This window comes from Carlito syrichta, unplaced genomic scaffold (genome assembly GCF_000164805.1).
Source record: "Carlito syrichta isolate Samal-C Ts95f unplaced genomic scaffold, Tarsius_syrichta-2.0.1 Scaffold307839, whole genome shotgun sequence".
NCBI classification, from domain to species: Eukaryota; Metazoa; Chordata; class Mammalia; order Primates; family Tarsiidae; genus Carlito; species Carlito syrichta.
Window position 1 is genome coordinate 294,401 of NW_007251935.1, and position 22,317 is coordinate 316,717.

Here is a 22,317-nt window from a genome sequence, read left to right on the forward strand (position 1 = left end):
ATCCTCCAAGGTTTCTGTTGAGGCTATTAAAAGCTTCGGCTAGCCAGCTTTTCTCTGCTTTCCCCTTCCAGTCATTTTCCCCTCTATAGAGGAAGACAGAGAAAACACACGTGCTATTTTCTTTTAATCATTTTTATTGGGAATCATATCTGGATTCTGTGACTGACTTATTTACTTTATTGCTAACATTACACTTTCATGTCTGTCCAAGAAAAAAATTTTAAATGGAAGACAAAACAAGTAGTAATCTGTTTTTCTTTCCCCCCCCAAACTGAATAATGCCTTTGGCCTCATAAGTAACTATTAGTTTTCCATGGAGCATTGATGACTGACAGGAAAATGCTCTCTGATTGAAATTGTCTATGTAAATCGGTTTGTGACATACATTAGGCAATATTAAGCATCATTCCATATAGTAGTCCCTAATTTGTGGAAAACCAGGGTTATACAGCATCTTGGCCTTTTAAAAAAACATACAGACAAACTTTTGTTTTGAGCTAGTAATACTGTTACTGTACATTTTTTGCGTATCTGCTCAATCAGAGGTCATATCTAGTAAACAATAAATGCACTGGCAAAATGAGAAGTTAGAAGATTGTATTCAAGAACTTTTTTTTTTTTCTGGATAGGTGCTATATGCAGACTTTCTTCCCTTGCAGCTTTACTTTGGGTTGCTACTTGTTTAAAAAATATATATATATCTTCATTATTGTGCATTGACAAGTTTTGTAGCTTAAAGATGTTTGTGCTTACTTTAACCAAAGCAAGTGAAACATGGTATATTTTTCTTTAAAAGTTCCACAAATGTAGTTAAAATATTAGTAAATTATATTCTTTAGTTGTCTTGAAAAGTGCTGAAGTTCTCTACTTAGAATTCAACACTAGAAAAAATAAATTTTGTTACAAGTGGTTCTGGTGCATTAAACCAATAAACTTTAGGTTAAAGTGATCACAAAATGAATAAGCAATGCAAACAGTGGTGTTGAAAGCTATTGAAAGGCTTTACAAATCTGGATGTATTGGGATATACTGGCTGATGTTCTTTTGGAAATGCTTTCTTTGTCATGTTTGGTATGTGTAAGTGGTCAACAAAGCATTGTGGCAATGTGACACCATATTATCTGCCATAGCTGCCCTTATCTTTCTTTCTTTTTTTTTTTTTTTGAGTCAGAGTCTCACTTTGTCACCCAGACTAGAGTGCAGTGGCACTCTCATGGCCACCCCAGCATCGACCTGCTGGACTCCAGCCATCCTTTTGCCTCAGCCTTTCAAGTAGCTGGAACTACAGGTGTGCTCTAACACACCTGGCTAATTTTTTGATATATTGTAGAGACAAGGTCTCACCAAGTTGCCCAGGCTGTTCTCTCACCTTGGCCCCTCAAAGTGCTGGGATTACAAGACTTGAGTCACTGCCGTGCCCAGCCTGCCCTTATATTTCAAAACTTTTTCCGGTTGCATAGTACATTGTACTCATTTGATCATGTTCAAACATTTTAAAAACTACTCTAAAAGGAACCTTGAAGATTTTACTCTTGTGATTTTTTTTCTTTTTAATCACTGACAGTTATAATCAGATAAAATGGAGTTATGTTGCAGGCACATTAAAGGTGGGGTACTAATGTGCCAGTCCCCTTTCAACTTGCAGGGCTTTTTTGAAGGAGGGTGTCCATCACCTTGGGAGGCATTTTTCAGTAACACTAATCTCTCTGTCCACCCTCCTATATTAGATGTTAACTCATTCCAGCAAACTACAAAATGGATTGATGATGTCAGAACAGAAAGAGGAAGTGATGTTATCATCATGCTAGTAGGAAATAAAACAGATCTTGCTGATAAGAGGTATGGAGTGATTTTATGTGTGTGTAATATTTGGTTTGTATATTAAGCAGCCTGTTATTTTTTTTCATCAAAAAATTGTAGTAAAAGGAGACATTGTATTGTATTGTACCGTATTGTATTATATTGAAAGGAAGAATTGTGTTGAAAGGAGAATAAGTTTGTACTCACCTTTTTCTTTAGTGTGGGTACCTGATATATAAATGTAAACATTAAACCCAGTCCTTAAGGGAAAATGAGTTTTATTTTGTTTAAGTCCTGTGTAAATAACTCTTGTGCAAGATTGTTAAGACATAAAGCTGGTAAATATTTTGCAATTTTTAGATTTCATAAGTGTGAGTAGTGTTTTGTTAAGGAGCAAACCGTTTTAGAAAACAAATCTTATCTTTAAAAATTATTCTTAATGACTAAATGCACACTCTTAGTAGTCTTACAGACTGAATTCATTATAATTCAGTAGGTTTTCTGTTTTGGGGGCTTTTTTTTCCTTTTCTTTACTTGTATGGTTAAGCCAGACAGTGTAGCTGAACTGAATAGCTTGATTGTGTTACCTTAGTCAAATGAGCAAAGCCATATTCAAGTCACAGGATGCAAAATGTATTAACATTCACTGTAGAACCCATGGTTTGAATATCTGCTTTCAGCCTTCTTAAGCATTCTACTGCATATTCTTTCTGCTTTGAATAGTTTTGACCATACTACTTAATAGTAGGAACTTTTACTATTTATTATTTGTTTATTCATTAGATAAATTTTGGAATTTGGATAGTGAACTTGTGATATTAATTAAAATGTTGCAAAGATATCCAGTATTCAAAGACTTGTGGAGGTGTTAAGCCCATTTCTGTCCATGGCACCTCAATTAGAATTACTAATACATTTGCAAAAAATTCTTTCTTAATTTAAAAGTAAATTTAAAGTATGGTTTCATCTTTTCTTCATGAAAATCATTTTTGGACATGAACTGCTATGATGAAAATTTTTGCTGTATTATTTATCTTCAGTGTGAGATTCTGAAGATTGTGTTAGTATATTCATTCTAGTAGAGAGTTAATAGGTACCTTCTTTTTTAAATAGAAAAATTGTATATTTGATTTTTTTTCCCTTTAAACCTAGAGTCATTGGAGTAGGATGCCTATATGCATTTGTTCTTTTATTGCTTAATATTTCAGTTGAATGCACAGATGGTAGAAACTTATCTAAGGTAATATTTGTTAGTTGCTTTGAAATTACCATCTTTCTCAGTAATGTTGCCAGACTACTACCTCTCAACTATTACATTGAAAAGAATGAAGAGCTTATTCTTTCCACTACAGTGATTATCAAATGAGTGAAAGATTTCATGCTTTTTTTAAAAAGCATTAAGAGAAAATATTTTGGTAGTAAGTGGACTTCTGTAAGCATGACATGAAATCCTGAAGCTATAAAGGGAAATACTGATAAATTTGAATACATAAATATAAAGATCATATTCACCTATTAGCTTGGCCTTAATCAAGAAGATTTATAATACATAGTATTGTCAGGAGTTTGAATAAACAAGAACTCTCATACACTGAAAATATGACTGTATCCAATTTTGGGGAGAAACAAATTGACAATATCAGAATGTAAACTACTTATTGACCCTAATTTACCACCAATATCCCACAAATAGGCTCATAGAAATATGAAAAGTTGGCCATATAAGACTGTTTCTTGCAACGTCATCATCATCATTATTATTATTTTGACTTGGAGTCTCTGTCACCCAGGCTGGAATGTGGCACGGCTACTGCAGCCTCGACTTGCTGGGCTCAGATGATCCTTCTACCTCAGCCTTCTACTGTCCTCAGCTAACTTTTTTATTTATTGTAGAGACGAGGTCTCACCAGGTTGCACAGGCTGGTCTTGAACCCTTCAGACAATCCTCTTGCTTCCACCTCCCAATCTCTTGCAACATTATTTATAATACTAAAAAAATTAAAATCAATCCAAATATATATCAGTAGCTGATTGGATATATAAATAGTATTTTATAAGTGAAATACTTTGTAGTCATTAAAAAAGAATGAGGCCAGGCACGGTGGCTCAAGCCTGGAATCCCAGCACTTTGGAAGGCCAAGGTGAGAGAATTGCCTGAGCCCAGGGGTTCGAGACCAGCCTGGGCAACTTGGTGAGGCCTTGTCTCTACAATATATCAAAAAATTAGCGGGGCGTGGTAGCGCATGCCTATAGTTCCAGCTGCTTGGAAAGCTGAGGCAGAAGGATCGTGTGAGCCCAGCAAGTCGAGTCTGTGGTTGGCATGAGCGTGCCACTGCACTCTGGCCTGGGAGACAGAGTGAGACTCCAAAAAAAAAAAAGCATATGCCCGACACATGAAGCTTAGAAAGCACTCGATCAGTGTGTATAGCGTGATATCTTTTCCATTAAAAAAAAAAAAAAAAACAGATATATTTATTTGCTTAGAACACATCTGGATAAAAGTGCAAGAAACTTAATCATGATTGTTTTTTGGGAAGGGAATGGGGTTTTAGAGCAATTGATTACGGTGATTCATCTTTTAAAAATGGTTACTTCTGTAATCAGAAAAAAACTGTTTTATCATTATTATTATTATTTATGTATTTATTTATTTTTTTCTGAGTCAGGGTCTCACTCTGTTACCCAGACTAGAGTGCAGTGACATGATCTTAGCTCTCTGCAGCCTCTAACTCTTGAACTCAAGCAGTCCTCTCATCTCAGCCTCCTCAGTAGCTGGGACAACAGGCGTGTGTCACCAAACCAGGCTAATTTTGATTTTTTTGTAGAGACAAGATCTCACTCTGTTACCCAGGCTGGTCTCAAACCCCTGGGCTCAAGTAATCCTTCTGCCTCGGCCTCCTGAAGTGCTAGGGTTATAGGTGTGAGCTACCACACTTGGCGAAGATGTTTTACAAAAAAGTTCAAAGTTAAATGTTTTTATCACTTTCTTTGAGAATGAATACTACTTTTTTTCTTTTCAAGGCTTGGAGAAGATTCCAAAGTATATCTGTTTCAGTGTCTTAGTATAAACTCCTTGGTGCTCAGTGCTCATTCTGTCCTCTGTAGCCTAATGATTCTCAAGTGTTTCAAATTTAAGAATCACTTGGTAAATATGGCTTACTAGATTCTCTTATAAGACTCTGGCTCTAAAGGATCATGGTGAACCTTTTAAATATGGGAGTTTTTGATCCTACTTCTACATACTTTGATTTGGTGGATCTAGAGTAGGGCCCTTGAATCTATATTTTAAAGAATCTTCCCTTGGTCGGTCTGAAACAGTCACACTACAGTTGGGGACCATTGCTATAGCTAACCTTCAATCGTTTTATTAGAATGACCCTACTGAATATACTCAGGATTCCAAAACCAGGAAGAATTTCTGTCTGGAGCCCTCCACATGTAGGGCTTATAGACTAGTGATCATTCATTCAAGAAATATTTATTGGTGTTATTTATGTCCCAGATGCAGCATTTATGTCCCAGATGCTGCTGTCCTAGCATAGAACAGTGAACAAAAAAGACAAATCGTCAAGGAACTTTTATTCCAGAGAGTGATCCATACAATAAATTAGTCTATAAGATACATAGTATGTTAGGTAGTGATATATGCTAAGGGGGAAAAATTAAGTAGGGAAAGGGGACTTGAAATGTTAAGGATGAGTTTGAAATTTTACATAGATTGGCAGTGGAGTTTAGATTGGCAATGGAGTTAACTATTTAGAGAGGGAAGTTAACTATGTAACTATCTTGAGTGGAAAAAGGTTCTAGGCAAAGGGCAAAATGCAAAATCCTCAGAAAATGCAAAATCCTGACTTAGGAATACACTTAACTTATTCAAGGAATGGCAAGGAGGCCTAATATATGAGGGGGAACCCAAAAAGAAACAATTATTTTTTGGTGGTTGAGTCCCTTGTAGAACAGGCTTTCCCCACTAGGTAAATGTTTTAGGAACCTACCTGCATCAGTGTACCAGCTAGCGTTGTTGTGAGAGGCTGCATTAGGCTTCAGTGAAATTTTTTTAGATATTCTTTCAATGCTGATTTATACTTGCCCACACCACAGTGAGCTTTCAGCAGTTTTTGACCAAAAATGGCATGACCCTCGTGCCCCACCCTTCTTGTTCACCCAGTCTTACCCTGAATGACCTTTTTTTGTTTCCCCTATGAAAAAATCCCTCAAAGGGAAATGTGGAAGAGGTGAAATAAGAAAAAGGCAGAAGTACTAAAAGATAGCAAAATTGACATTCAAAAACTGTTTTGAGCAGTGGAAAAAAGTCTCTGTAGTATATTGCATCAAATGGAGAGTACTTTGAAGGTGAATGAAGTTTTAAAATGTAAGAATAAGTACATCTTTTTATACATAAGTTCTGGGGTTTTTGGAGGTCCCCCCCATATGTAAAGAACTTCTAGAAATAAAGAATAAAATAGAAAAACAGCACTATAGAAAAATTGACTAGAAATATGGACAGTTCATGGAGAAAGTAAGATAGTTCTCTTAACTATTTGAAAGACTCAGTCTTGCTCTTGTTGAACTATAAGGTACAGTGGCTCCTAGCACTTGGGGAGACTGAGGTGGGAGGATTGCTTGACCTCAGGAGTTTGAGATCAGCCTGGGCAGCACTGCAAGACCTCATCTCTACAAAACAAATTTAAAAATTAGCTGAGTATGGTAGCATGTGCTACTCCAGAGGCTAAGATGGAAGGATTGCCTGAGCCCAGGAGATTTAAGCTCTTGTGACTGTGCCACTGCACCGGCCTGGATGACAGAGAGCCTCCGATTCAAAAGAAAAGAAAAGAAAGAAATACAGGTTGAAACTACACTGAGAAACATTTTTGTCTCAGTTTCAGATTGCTAGAATTCTAAGTTTGTTGAAAGCCTCTGCTACTAAGGCTACAGGGGAAACAATTGTTTTCATATATTGCTGAGTAGTGCAGAGTGGTTATATCCCTATAGAAAAGAGAGGGTTAATTTTTTGGCAGTGTCTAAAATGTGCATTTAGACACGGGTGAGAATACAAAAAGATGGCTGGGCTCAGTGGCTCAGTCTGTAATTCCAGCACTTTGGGAGGCCGAGGTGAGTGGATTGCCTGAGCCCATGGGTTCGAGGCTAGCCCAGGCAACTTGGCGAGACCTTGTCTCTACAATAAATAAATAATTAGCCAGGCATGATAGTGTGTGCCTGTAGCTCTGGCTACTTGGAATGCTGAGGCAGAAGGATTGCTGGTCATATATCCTGCAGGGTGACGCTGGGGTGGCCATGAGTGTGCCACTGCACTCCTGCCTGGGTGACAGAGTGAGACTCCAACTCCAAACAAAACAAAACCAAAAAAAAGAATACAAAAAGATATATATACACAAGGCTGTTTACTGTCACTTTTTATAATATCTAAAGACTGTAAATAACCCAAATGCCCACAAAAGGGAAATGATTTAATAAAATTAGGTACAGCTTTATAAAGGAGTACAAAACAAGTGTAAAAAAGAATGAGGAGCTGGGCTCGGTGGCTCAGCCTGTAATCCCGCGCCTTTGGGAGGCTGAGGTGAGTGGATTGCCTGAGCCTGTGGGTTCAAGACCCGCCTGGGCAGCGAGACCTCATCTCTACAATAAATCAAAAAAAAAAAAAAAAAGAAAGAAATCAGCCGGGCGTGGTAGCGCATGCCTGTAATTCCAGCTACTCAGAAGGTTGAGGCGGAGGGATCGCCAGAGCCCAGCAGGCGAGGCTGCGGTGACCGGGAGCGGCCACTGCACTCCAGTCTGGGCGACAGAGTGAGACTCCAACTCAAAAAAAAAAAAAAAAAAAAGAATGAGGAATATGTATATTACTATGAAGTGAATCTTCAGGATATATGACTAAATGAAAAAAGGCAAGTTGAAGTAGTATGTAACATATGGTATAGTTTACTTAAGAAAAAAGGAAATACAGATGTATATACATATTATTAAAAACAAAATGAAGTCCCTGCTGGGCTACTGCCCCACCTGGATTAGAATGCAGTGCCAGATACCTCCAGGAGAACCTGCAGCAGGAACTAGAAGCAGAGCATATGGAGATGGAGGACACAGCCTTCAACTGTTGTGCTGTGAATCCAGCTTCCAAGTCCTGGTGGTCTCTGCCAAGTTCGAGGAGGGAAGCTACTGCTTCAGAGACAATGGCTAGTGAACTATGTGCCTAGTGGAAGAGCTCCCACTCATTCATGCCTTTGAGAAGAAGACTCTGTCTCCAGAGCAGTGGGCCTATGAGCGGCAGAAATGAGGGACTGGGGCCTGTACAACCATTAAATTATAAATCAGAGCCAAAAAGGAAAGACATAAGTTTATTTTTTTATTATATTTTGTTTTGATTAATAAATTTGTTTGTTTGTTTTTGAGTTGGAGTCTCACTCCTTCACCCAGACTGGAGTGTAGTGGCACGCATGCTCACAATCACCCCAGCGTCAACCTGCTGGGCTCTGGCAATCTTCCCATCTCAGCCTTCTGAGTAGCCGGAACTACAAACTCAGGCTACCATACCTGGCTGTTTTTTATTTTATTGTAGAGATGAGGTCTCGCCATCTGGGCTGGTCTCAAACCCGCGGGCTCAGGCAGTCCACATGCCTCGACCTCCCAAAGTACAGGGCTTATAGGCTGAACCACTGAGCCTGGCCTAGACATATGTTTTTTGGGTTTTTTTGAGTTGGAGTGTTACTCTGTCACCCAGACTAGAGTACAGTGGCACACTCCCAGCCACCGCAGCCTCGACCTGCTGGCCTCCTAGAATTACAGGCTGAGCCATCGAACCCGGCCTAGACATAAGTTTAAAGAAAATAGGCCAGCCACAATGACTCACTCTTATAATCTCAGTGCTTTGGGAGGCCGAGGCAGAAAGATTGCTTGAGGCCAGGAGTTTGAAACCAGCCTGGCAATATAGCAAGACACATGGTGGCATGCTCCTATAGTCCTTACTGCTTGGAAGTCTGAAGCAGAAGTATCACTTGAGTCCAGGAGTTCAAGGCTGCAGTGAGTTATGATCGCACCACTGCACTCCATCCTAGGCAACAGAGCCAGACTCTTTCTCTTAAAAAGAAAGAGAGTGGCCAGGCGTGGTGGCTCACACCTATAATCCTAGCACTTTGAGGGGCCGAGGCAAGTGGATTGCCTGAGCCCGTGGGTTCGAGACCAGCTTGGGCAACTTGGCAAGACCTCATCTCTACAATAAATCAAGAAAAATTAGCCAGACATGGTGGCACATGCCTGTAGTTCCAGCTTCTTGGAAGGCTGAGGCCAAAGGATCACCGGAGCCCAGCAGGTCAAAGCATGTGGTGGCCGCTGTGGTGGCCGTGAGCATGCCACTGCACTCCAGCCTGGGTGACATAGTGAGACTCAAAAAAGAAAGAAAGAAGGAAGGAAGGAAGGGAAGGAAGGAAGAGACAGAAGGAAGGAGGAAGGAAGGAAGGAAAGAAAGAAAGAGCAGGAGGGAGTCAGCACTCTAGTCTTGGGGGTTGGAGCTTCAACACATGGAATTTTGGGAGTTCACCGTGACTGAATGACCTTGAACAAGTCATTCATCTTTCTGAGCTCCAGTTATCTCAGCTACTGAATCTAAATGCCATTTCTCTCTAAAGGAACCAGGGCTACTTGAAGAAATGGCAGATTTGGAGTCTGGGCCAGGAAATTTACTTTAATGGGCCTGGAATATCTTGTCATACCATAAATTAAGGAAGTGATTAAGCACCATTGGGGTCATGTCAGATTCAGGAGCCAACTCAAAGAAGCTCTACCGGTTAAAGATAGGAAAATTTAAAAAGTGGTAATTACTACAAAATATGTTTAAATTCACAAGTCATAATGATGTAATACTTGGGGAAAGATTAATTGGTTACCACTGGAAGATGCTAGAGATTGACTTGAGCATTTATCCTACTCCTCTTCCTCCCTCCCTTCTGCCATCCTCAGAATAACCAAATAGTTGAAAAAGTTTCTTTTTAAAGAAGTATTTCATTTGCTATAAATGACATTATTGGAACAATTAGCACCTGAATAAAATCTATAGATTCAATGATGGTATGATATTGATGTTAATTTCCAAATTTTAATAATTATCTGGTGGTTATATAAAAGAATGTCCTTGGCTTTAGAAATTGACACTGCTGAGGTATTTTGAGATAAAGTTCTGCAAATTGGCAATTTACTCTCAAAATGTTAAAATGTTTTTAGACACAGTAATTCATGCCTATAATCCCACATTTTGGAAGGCAGAAGCAGAGAAATCTCTTTAGTTTGAGACCAGCCTAGGCAACATAGTGAGACCTTGTCTCTACAAAAACTCAAAAAATTAACCATGTGCAGTATAGCCTTCCTGTAGTCCCAGCTACTCAAGAGGCTGAGGTGGAAGAATCACCCGAACCTGGGAGATCAAGGTACAGTAGCCATGATGGCACTACTGCACTCTAGCTTGACCAATAGAGCAATAAATAAATGTTTTTAACATTTAAAAATACAACAAGAGAGGCTAAAACAAGAAAATGTGAAATCTGAGTAGTTGGGAGTGTTACATAAGAGAATGTCCTTGTTTTTAGAGAGTGGAGATTTTCTGGAATAATATCTTCTGAATAGTCAAGAAGGGAATGGGATCTAACACATGGGTGTAAGTTTTGGGAATAAGGACAGTTCTTCCATAATAATAGGACTAGAGATAGGTCATACATGTAGATAGACGGGGGATCAGAACTTGTGGAAATTATCTTCCATTGTTCAGTTTTCTATATCGTAGGAAGCAGAGTTTGTCAACAGATAGTTTAGATCTGTTTGATTAAAACATTTGCATATTTATTGAATACCTGTGTGCCAGCTAGGCATTAGGAATACCAAGATAAATGAGATAATCTTGCACTTAAAGAGCTCACAGTTTGAAACACAGTGCTAATTGCAATACTTCACAAAATACCCTGTAAAAGAAATATTAAAGTATTAATATTTTATATCAAGAGGACTTACCATGCATTTCTTTGACTCACTTATTTCACTTACAGAAATTCACAAAATTCAGTCTAAGAAAGTGATTCACAGTGCACAATATATTAAGCACAAAGATGTTTAGGGAAGCATTTTCATAGTACTGTAAAATTTTAAGGCAACTTGCATTTTAATAGTTTGGGGATGGTTACATAAATTATAGGAGCAGATTGACAAACATTGTCCAACTGTAAAAATTATTTTATACAAAGTTTTAAATCACAGGCTAAATGCTTATGATCTAACATGGGAAAGAAACAGGTTATTACATTTATAAAAGTAAAAAGATTATAGGATGAGCTTAACCAAGTAAAAACAAATCAGTACAAAATGCCTTTTTAAAAAAGTATTAAGGCCAGTGGCTCCTGCTTATAATCCCAACACTTGGGGAGACCAAGGTGGGAGGATTACTTAAGCCCAAGAATTTGAGACCAGCTTGTGCAACATAATCAGACCGTGCCTTTACTAAAAAAATTTGTTTTGATTGGCCAGGCATAATGGTGCATGCTTTTAATCTCAGCTACTTGGGAAGGTGAGGCAGAAGGGTCCGCCTGAGCCTAGGATATTGAAGCAGTGGTGAGCTGTGATTGTGCCACCACCCTCCAGCGTGGGTGACAGTGTAAGTCCCCAACTCAAAAAAATTAAAAAGTTTTTAAATATAACACACACAAAAGTGCACAGATATCAGTTGTGCTCCAGGTTGATTAATTTTCAAACCAATCTCACTTATGTAACCCCAGCACCTGTATCAAGAAAAGTTATTTTCAGAGTCTTATTTATAATTTTGTAGTACCATATCATCTTTCAAAAGTAAGACTTTGTTTCTTTTTTTATTTTTCTGTAGGCAAGTGTCAATTGAGGAGGGAGAGAGGAAAGCCAAAGAGCTGAATGTTATGTTTATTGAAACTAGTGCAAAAGCAGGATACAACGTAAAGCAGGTAAGTGTTCTTTGAGTATGGGTTCAGGTTACCAGATTGTAAAAACAAGAAATAATTGTGGGAATATTCTATTCTCTGGTATAAGATTTTCTTCCCATTAGCATCAGGCCTCACAAATGAGCAATGTGTTTTCAAAGAATGAAGAAATGTAAATGTGGCATAGTTTTTGGAAAAAAGAGAAAAGATGCCAATATTTTCAGATTGTACACAGGACAACTTATTGCAAAAGTTTAAATATACCATAATCTCACTACATTCCTACTTCATTGTTTTAAAGGAAAATTTTCCTTATTTCAGAGTTTGATGAAAAGACTTCGGTGAATGAAAGCAAGTATTTGCTGTCGGTAGTGGTGTTTTGCTTGTTGTGAAAGTAAAGTCTGGTTACTTTATCCTTAATAAACTGCTGATGTTTAAACAGTATTTACAACAGTTGTTTTGAAGGAAAGAGGATAGGAAAATATAGAGAGACTTCACATTATCAAGCTAGTTTTTCTACAAGGTGAATCAGCCAGACTCACCTGCCTAATTTTGCAAGGCTACATTTCATATATAGTAGTGGTCCCAGATTTAAAGGATTTATGGACCAGTAATTTTTTTACCTGAAGGTTGTCAACAGAGAGTAAAATTGGCATTCTTTAAATAATTAAGGCTTTATGAAAAAGTCTCTATATTTCATTTTTGCTGCTTTATTTCCCATCCCACCATGCCTTGGACCATTATGTAATAATGAATAACATACTGTTTCATAGTTCCATACCTCTTTCATGCTCTTGCTCCCTTTGCTTAAAATGCTCTTTTTTTTCTGACTAATTCTTACTCATTTTAAATTTCATCTTAAATGTCAGTTCTTCAGCAGTGTTTCCTCGAACATTTCCCACCTTACTTCCTATCTGTGATAAATGATTCTCTTCTATGAAACCAGTGTCCTTGCTTACCACAACATATTGAAAATATCTCTCTCATCAAAATTATGTTTCCAAAATCTAGCAATGTGTATGGAATGTAGTAAGTGGTAAATAACTGAACCCACAGGAGCTACAGACAGGTAAACAATTTGTATAATAGAAGTTAACACAATATTAACCATATGCCACCGTACTAGGACAAAGCAATGGGTAAACATCTGGCATTCTTTAATAGAGACATTTTGATAAGAATGTGAACTAGTTGCTTATATGACATATAAGCAACTAGTTCACATTCTTATCAAAAAGTCTCTATTAAAGAATGTGTTTTTCTGTGTTAACAGCTAAAGAAGGTATTGCTGTAGCCCCTAGTCCTGATCCTAAGTAATCTCATAGGTTTCAAAGCTCTAGAATCGTCAGATAGCATATAGTGAGCACTACTGATGGTTTGTGTCTTCATAACATTTGATTGCTTCCAATTTTAGATAACTCCTAGGAAAACAGGTATCTCATTCATTTACTAATTTTAACAGCTTTATTGAAGTATAATTTACATACAATAAAATTCACTTGTTTTAAGTGTACAGTTTAATGATTTTTAGAAAATTTACAGCATTGTATAACCATTACCACAATTTGACATTAGAACATCTTCATAACTACATACATTATTTTTTCCAAAAACCGAATTTACAGATATAGCTATCTAGTAATAATGAAAAGAGATTAATTTTACAATCTTGTCCTGAATTTTAAAAACCCACTTGCTACTTTATTACTTCTCTTTATTTAGATGGTATGTCATTTTACAATCTTGTCCTGAATTAAAAACCTACTTGCTGCTTTATTACTTCTCTTTATTTAGATAGTATGTCTGAATATCTAATTTTGTTGGAGTTCCTGCTTTTACTGGGACTTGATTTTATTTTAATTTTTTTGTAGCTTCCTTCTTAACTCACAAAACCATTACTTGTTTTTCATTACAATATCTTAGTATTTTATTTTTATTAATTTAATTTTATTTATTATATTTTATTAATATACTACAGCATATTACTAGTTTATTTCATTATTTACAGACAATGCTTTGTCAGCTCATAAAATTCATTTAAGGAAGAAAAATCCTGGAAATAGGAAAATGAAACCAAAAAAGAATTAAAATCAAATGTTAATAAACATATTTAAATAATAGGTTAAACTCTTCCCCTTTCAATTGGCAGTGATTAATCATATAGAATATATTTCTGTCAGCTGAGCATGATGGGTCAAACCTGTAATCACAGCCCAGGAGTTTGAGACCAGCCTAAGCAACATAGTAAGACCCATCTCTACAAAAAATCAAAATAATTAGCCAGGTGTAGGGGTGCACACCTGTTGTTCCAACTACTTGAGAGGTTGAGGTGGAAGGATCACCTGAGCCCAGGATTTCGAGGCTGCAGTAAGCCGTGATCGTGCCACTGCACTGCAACCTGAGTGACAGAGTGAGACTCCAACTCAAAGAAAAAGAAAAAGAAGAGAAAAATAGATTTTTCAGCTGGGCACGTGGCTCTTGCCTTAATTCCAGCATTCTGGGAGGCTGAGGTGAGAGGACTGCTTGAGCTCAGGAGTTTAAGACCAACTTGGGCAACATAGACCTGACCACTACAAAAACTAAAAAATTAGGCAGCATGGCACACACCTGTTAGTTACTCAGGATGCTGAGGCAGAAGGATCACCTGATCACCTGAGCCCAGAAGGTTGAGGTTGTCATCTTAACTCAACAAAAACCGTTACTTTTTTCATTACAGTATATTCATTAGTATTTTATTATTTATTATATTTTATTAATTTTACCACTGTCCTCCAGCCTGGGCAACAGAGTGAGACCCCAACTGAGGGTGGGGGGGGAAAGAAAGGACATTTTCCTTGTTTTGTGAAATACTACTACTACACATAAATGACAGGCATAAAAACTTAATCCATTTTTTAGCTATCTAGACAAAATTTTTATCTATGGTTTCAACCAATGTATTTGACAAACATAGTGTTTCTCTCAAAATATTCAAATTAGAATAGAAGAATCAGGGTTACTAATTCAGAGCATCCCAAAATGGACCAAGAAAATGCTTTACACAAAAGTTTTCAGATTCAGCTTACTGCTTAGTTAAAAAAAAAGAAGAAGAAGAAGAAGCTGGGTTTGGTAAATCAGCCTATAATCCCAGCACTATGGGAGGACAAGGCAAGTGGATTGCCTGAGCCCACGGTTTCAAGACCAGCCCAGGCAACTTGGCAAGACCTCGTCTCTACAATAAATAAAAAATTAGCCAGCATGGTAGCAGACGCCTATAGCTTTGGCTACTTGGAAGGCTGAGGCAGAAGGATCGCTAGAGCCCAGCAGGTCAACGCTGGGGTACCTGAGAGTGTACCACTGCTCTCCAGTCAGGGCAACAGAGTGAGTCTCCAACTCAAAAAAAAAAAAAGAAAGAAAGAAAGATAAAGACTCAGGCACCTCAACTATCCTGTTCTCTGAAAGAGTACAAAGTATACAAAGTACGTAAAATGGTACCAACCTTATTAGCAGCTCTCTTTTTTTCTCTCAAGCCAGACTATGGTGAACACAGAGGCAGATTCATTGTATTTAATATCATCAACTGGTCTCCAGTTGCCTGTTACTCTGGGAATCTACCCTTTTGCTAAGACTGCAAGCTATGCCTTCCAGAGATAGTAAACAGGACTTGAAGAGGTAGAGACAGATATAAAAGGTACCACACAGATGACCAAGCTTAGCTCCAGAGTTAAGCAGACCTTGAGACAATGAAAATAAACTGATAATGATCATTTTCAGATAATTACAAAGGGAAAGTTCATGATTTTTGGTTAAGAGTCTCACTGTTGCCTAGGCTAGAGTACAGTGGCACGGTCGTGGCTCACTGCAGCCTCAACCTCCTGGGCTCAAGCAGTCCTTCCACCTCAGTCTTCTAAGTAGCTGGAACTACAGGCGTGCTTCACCGTGGCCAGCTGTGTTGCCTGGGCTGGTCTCAAATTTCTGGGTTCCAGCAGTCCTCTCTCCTCAGCCTTCCAAAGTGCTAGGATTATAGATGTAAACCACTGCACGTGGTCTAGAAAGTTGTTTGATTTCATAGTGGAGAACCTTGTCCAGCTCCACCTTAACCAAGTAGAGGAAATTCACTTCATTAGTAATGACACAGACCAATATAAGGTGCCTCCTCATATGATATACCAAGAAGAACACAACATCTCTTATGTAGTATTACCAACAAAGTGAGTAAGATAAGTTATTAGGAAGCACCAAGAAAACCCAAATTGAGTGACAGTCTACAAAGTAACATCCCTGTATTCTTCAGCAGTGGATTGAATAATGACTATAAAAGCAGAGAAAAAAGTAGACTGACTCAGGAAATATCTAGAAAATACATGTCTTGAAGACCTGTGTTTTCTATGTAGCAGGTGCTACCATTTATGTAAAAAAAAAAAAAAGTAACACTTCAGAAGCCAGTGTGTACCTAAGATTATGTTCATTACCCTAAGATTATATCTGCTTTCCTTAGAGGAAATGGGATTCTTTTAATGGTGATAAAATATATATAGCAAATTTTTTATTTTAATCATTTTAAGTGTACAATTAGTGTACACTTATTAAGAAGTAAAGAAGTGACCATGCGTGGTGGCTCATGCCTATAATCCTAGCACTTTGGGAGGCAGAGGCAGGAGGATTGCTTGAGCCCAGGAGTTCAAGACCAACCTGGGCAACATAGCGAGACCTTGTCTCTACCAAAAAAAGCCAGATGTGGTGATGGTGTGCACCTGTAGTCCAGGCTACTTGGGAGGCTGAGGTGGGAGGATAATCTAAGCCCAAGACAACTGCACTCCAGTCGTGCCATTGCACTCCAACCTGGATGACAGAGTGAGACCCCGACTCAAAAAAAAAAAGTAAAGAAGTGCATTCACACTGTTGTGCAAAGATCACCACCATCCATCCAGAACCCTTTTTATCTTGTAAAACTGAAACTATGTACCCATTAAACAAAAACCCCTACTTCCCTCTTCCCACAGCTACTGGAAACCGTCATTCTGCTTTATGTTTCTACTGTTGAATACCTCATATGAGTGAACTCAGAATATTTCTGTGTGACTTGTTTAATTAACATAATGTTCTCAAGGTTTATCAGTGTTACATAGTATGTGTCAGAATTTTCTTCCTTTTTAAGGCTGAATAATATTCAATTGTATGGACATACTCTCTATATATGTACATTGTACAATATGTGGTTGGTTTCCACCTTTAGCTATTTTGAGCAATGCTGCTGTAACACTGGTGTACAAATACCTACTTGACTCCTGCTCTCAATTCTTTTAGAAGTAGAATTGGTGGACCATATGTTAGAGAATTTTTAAATAAAGAGATGTTATGAAGTACTGTTTTTTTAAATTGTGAAAATAGTCTTCCTATATTATATGTGTGAATATAACAGTACTTGCCCTGGAATACTTCATTAGTTACATGCTTTTCACTAAAGAAACTATTTTAATGTTTTAAAAAGCCTCAAAACTTGTAAAATTAGTTTTATTCCATTTTCTCAAGCTCTACCCAGAAAGTAACCAAACTTTTCTGTGCCCCCCTCTTAAAATTTGTTTCAGTTTCTAAGCTGCCAGTAATAAACCTGATATTCTTTGCAACCAAAAAGATTATGTATCTTGAACAGGCAAGCTGTGTAGTTAATATTTCATGTCAGAAGCAAGCTATAAGATCATGGGGACAATTTCTGAATATTCATAAGTACAAACATTTCAGAAGTTCTCTCTCAACCCCCATACCTTTCCCACTAGTATTTTTGTAGTTCCTTTCTAAAGCAGAATTAAACCTGTGGGTGTTTTGCTGTAGTCCTAAAATTCACTGCAGAGTTGTATAACACTTGGAGAGTTAGTCCACAGGACCATGAGTTATTTTGTCTCTGATAGGGTTATTGTCTCTTGTATAAATACAGCTGGTTTTCATTAAAGACTTTCTATATAATAGGTCAATCCTAAGCACTTTGTGTAATTATTTCCCTTAATTTTCACAATAATCTAGTCAGAGCAGTGTACTATTGTTTTAAGCCCATTTTACAGATCAGGGAATCAAGGAACAAAGATTATGTGATCTATTGCATAAGTGACCTACCCAGAGTACAAATGACGGTTGTTAACCATCACCCTGTATTGCTCTCCACACTTCGCCTTTTAGCTTTTGCCACCCCACCCTCATATCGTTTACTTTCTCTCTCTCTCTCTCTCTCTCTCTCTCTCTCTCTCTCTCTCTCTCGTTTTTTTTTTGAGTCACAGTCTCACTCTTATAACCCAGTGGCACAGTCATGGCTATTGCAGCCTTGACCTGCTGGGCTCAGGGAATCCTTCTGCTTCAGCCTTCCAAGTAGCTGGGACTACACCACACTGGCTTTTTTTTTTGTAATTTATTGTAGAGACGAGGTCTTGCCATATCGCCCAGGCTGGTCTCGAACTCCTGAGCTCAGACAGTCCCTCTCTCCTCCATCTCCCAAAGTGGCTGGGATTACAGATGTGAGCCACTCCGTCCAGCCTCCTCTCACTTCATTATGTGATTTCTGTAGCCATACTAAGGTAATCACTAATAGATGTCCTAGAGCAAACTCCCATGTTAGTGGCTTCCTTTGCCTACAGGATGTAAAGAAAAGTCTTTTCAGTCTGGCCTCCAAAATATATATCCTTATCCTAATTCTTTTACATATCTTATACCCCAGCCAGTCTGAATTGCCTAACCATTCTTAAATATACCTTGTGCTTTTCTGTCTCTGAACATTTGTTAAGGAAGTTCTTCCCTCTAAAATCTTTCCCACCTCTTTTCCTCTGCCCTCATCTCTACTGAGACAGAAATGTACTGAACATACATTTTGGCTAGATGGCCAAGTGTTAAAATTATTGAGGCCAAAACAGAATATAGCCATACCTCAGAGACATTGCAGTTTGGTTCCAGACCACCTCTATAAAGCGAATATCTCAATAAAACAAATCACACACATCTTTTGGGTTCCCAGTGCATATAAATTGTGATTATACTGTAGTCTGTTAAGTATGCAGTACCATTATGCCTATAAAAATAATGTACGTACCTCAATACTTTTCAGCCTAGACAACATAGCGAGACCTTGTCGCCATAAAAAAAAAAAAAATTTTTTTTTTTAAATGAACTGGGCATGGTGGCATGAGCTTGTTGTGCTAGCTACTCAGTAGGCTGATGCAGAAGGATCACCTGAGCCCAGGAGGTGAAGGCTGCAGTAAGCCATGATCATGATACTACACTCGAACCTGGGTGACAGAGTGAAACTCTGACTCAGAATATTTTATTGCTAAAAAATGTTGACAGTCATCTGAGGCTTTAGCAAGTTGTAATCATTTTGCTGGTGGAAGGTGTCTCCTCATTGTTGATAGTTGCTGACTGATAAGGGTAGTGGTTGCCAAAGGTTGAAGTGGCTGTGGCAGTTTCATAAAATAAGATAATAAAAAAGTATGCTGCATTGATTGACTCCTTTCACAAATGATTTCTCTGTAGCCATGCTGTTTTAGAGTATTTTACCCATGGTAGAACTTCTTTCAAAATTAGTCAGTCCTCTTAAACCCTACTGTTGCTTTATCAATTAATTTAATCTAATAGCCTAAGTCCTAACTTGTCATTTTCAACAATGCTCACAGCACCTTTACCAGGAGTAGATTCTCTCTCAAGAAACTCTTTGTTTGCTCATCCATAAGAAGCACCTCCTCATTGTTTTAAGTTTTATCATGAGGTTGCAGCAGTTCAGTTACATTTTCATGCTCCACTTCTAATTCTAGTTATTTGTTGTTTCCACCACATCTGCAGTTACTCCCTCCACCGAAGTCTTGAATCCCTCAAAGTCATCTACAAAGGTTGGGATCAGTTTCCTTTAAACTCCTGTTAGTGTGGATGTTTTGTCCTCCTCCTGAATCAGGATTTTTTTTTTTTTCAGACAATCTTGTTCTGTCACCCGGGCTGGAATGCAGTGGCATGATCATAGCTCACTGCAGCCTGGAACCCTGGGCTCATGCAGTTTTTCTGCCCCTGCCTCCCAGGTAGCTGGGACTACCAGCATGCATTACCACACCTGGCAAATTATTTTTATTTTTTATTTTTTATTTTTTATTTTTTGAGTCAGAGTCTCACTCCGTCGCCCAGTCTAGAGAGTGCAGTGCCACACTCATGGCTACCGCAGCCTCGACCTTCGTGGCTCAGATGATCCTTCCACCTCAGCCTTCCAAGTAGTTGAAACCACAGGCGTATACCACCACCCAGCTAATTTTTTGATTTATTGTAAAGACAAGGTTTCACCACGTTGCTCAGGCTGGTCTCGAACCCCTGGACTCAGGCAGTTCTCTGGCCTCAGCCTCCCAAAGTGCTGGGATTGCAGGCATGAGCCACCGTGCCCGGCTATTATTATTTTTTAAGACACAGGGTCTTGGCCATGCATGGTGACTCACGTCTGTAACCCTAGCACCTGCGGGGAGCCAAGGCAGGAGAATCACCTGAGCCTAAGAGTTCAAGACCAGCCTGAGCAACATAGTGAGACCTCATCTCTACAAAAAATACAAAAGTTAGTCAGGTATGGCCACCTGTAGTCCCAGCTACCTGGGAGACTGAGGCAAAAGGATCACCTGAGCTCAGGATGTCTTGGCTGGAATCGCATCACCACATTCCAGCCTAGGCAACTGAGTGAGACTCTGCCTCAAAAAAGAGAGAGACAGGGTCTCACTCTGTCACCCAGGCTGGTCCCAAACTCCTGACCTCAAGCGATCCTTCCTCCTCAGCCTTCCAAAGTGCTGCAGTTACGGGCTTAAGCCACTGTACCTGGCCATGAGTGTTCTTAATGGCATCTAAAATGGTGAGACCTTTCCAGAAGGCTTTTTGTTTTGCCCAGACCCATCAAAGGAATCATTGTCTGTGGCAATATAGCCTACAAAATATATTTCTTAAATAATAAGGTTTGGAAATTGAATTACTCATTGATCCATGGGCTGCAGAATGGATATTACATTAATGGGTTTGAAAACAAAATTAACCGGGCTCGGTGGCTCAGCCTGTAATCCCACACCTTTGGGAGGCTGAGGTGAGTGGATTGCCTGAGCCCGTGGGTTCGAGATCCGCCTGGGTAGCGAGACCTCATCTCTACAATAAATCAAAAATCAGCCGGGTGTGGTAGCGCGCGCCTGTAGTTCCAGCTACGTGGAAGGCTGAGGTGGAAGGCTGAGGTGGAAGGATCGCCGGAGCCCAGCAGGTCGAGGCTGCGGTGGCCGGGAGCGGCCACTGCACTCCAGTTTGGGTGACAGAGTGAGACTCCAACTCAAAAAAAAAAATAAAACAAAATTAATCTCCTTGTACAGAGCTCTTGGGAAACCAGGTATATTGTCAGTGAACAGTAATATTTTGAAAAGAATCTTTTTTTTTTTTTTTTTTAGATTGGAAAATACAGTTTATTTAGAAAGTAAATTAGAGAGAGAGGAGAGCATCTCCCCAAGGTAGGAGAGGGAGCCAAAGCTAAGAAAGCATGGTGGCTATTGCTCAGAGAACACATGGCCTGGTCAGTGTTTTACAAAACAATGGCCCTTCTTTTTTTTCTTTTTTTTCTTTTTTTTTTAAATTTGCTGAGCAGTAGGTCTCAACAGTCAGTTAAAGTAGTCACTAAATTATGCTATAAGCAGATGTGCTGTCATTCAGGCTTTGTTGTTTCATTTGTTGGACATAGGCAAAGTAGATTTATAATAATTTTTAAGGGCCTCAGAATTTTCAGATGATAAATGAACATTGGCTTCAACTTAATGTCATCAGCTTACTTACCCTGTAACAAGAGAGTCAGCCTGTCCTTTAAAATTTTGAAGCTGGTCATTGACTTTGCCTCTTTGGCTTTGAAAGTCCTAGATGGAATCTTCTTTCAATATTAGGCTGTGTCTACATTGAAAATCTGTTGTTTAGTGTAGCCACCTTCAACTGAGTGAGACCAGTTGCCCAGGCTGGTCTTGAACTCCTAGGCTCAATTGATCCTCCCACATCAGCCTCCTGAGTAGCTGGGATTACAGACTTGTGCCACCACACTAACTAGAATGTATATCTTTATTTCTGATAACAGAATAACTGAATATTAACTGAATATTAAAGTATTAATTCAAATGGACCCTCCTCATACTATGAATGTTAACACTGATATGACATGATGGTAATTTATACAACTACATGGTCTCTGATCATGCTTATTTTCTAGTATACCAGGCTTCGCTACTCCTATCTGCCCTATTGGGCTATTATCTAACAGATCCAGATTTTAATTTTAATTTTGCTCCTTTTGCATACGTTTATTTTTAAGACACAGGGTCTTGCTCTGTTGCCCAGGATGGAGGATAGTGATGTAATCATAGCTTACTGCAGCCTTGAACTCCTGGGCTCAAGCAATGCTCCTGCCTCAGCCTCCCACGTAGCTGAAACTACTGGCATCCACCACCACACCTGGCCTTTGGTTTTTCCTCTTTTTTTTTTTTTTTTGAGTTGGAGTCTCACTCTGTCGCCCAGACTGGAGTGCAGTGGCCACTCCCGGCCACTGCAGCCTCGACCTGCTGGGCTCCGGCGA

The 22,317-nt window shown here is 38.8% G+C and overlaps 1 protein-coding gene across 3 annotated transcripts in view; it reads left to right on the forward strand.

The window, feature by feature from the left end:
• RAB6A (RAB6A, member RAS oncogene family) overlaps positions 1-22,317 on the forward strand; it is a 95,219-nt gene that overhangs the window by 66,713 nt on the left and 6,189 nt on the right. For 2 of the 3 annotated variants that reach the window (XM_021715842.1, XM_008064668.1), the window contains exons 5-6: positions 1,728-1,839; positions 11,675-11,768. The exons of the other annotated variant lie outside the window; for it this stretch is intronic. In XM_021715842.1, the coding sequence (XP_021571517.1) occupies positions 1,728-1,839; positions 11,675-11,768 (206 nt within the window). The remainder of the gene's footprint in view (positions 1-1,727; positions 1,840-11,674; positions 11,769-22,317) is intronic. 3 annotated transcript variants of the gene reach the window in all.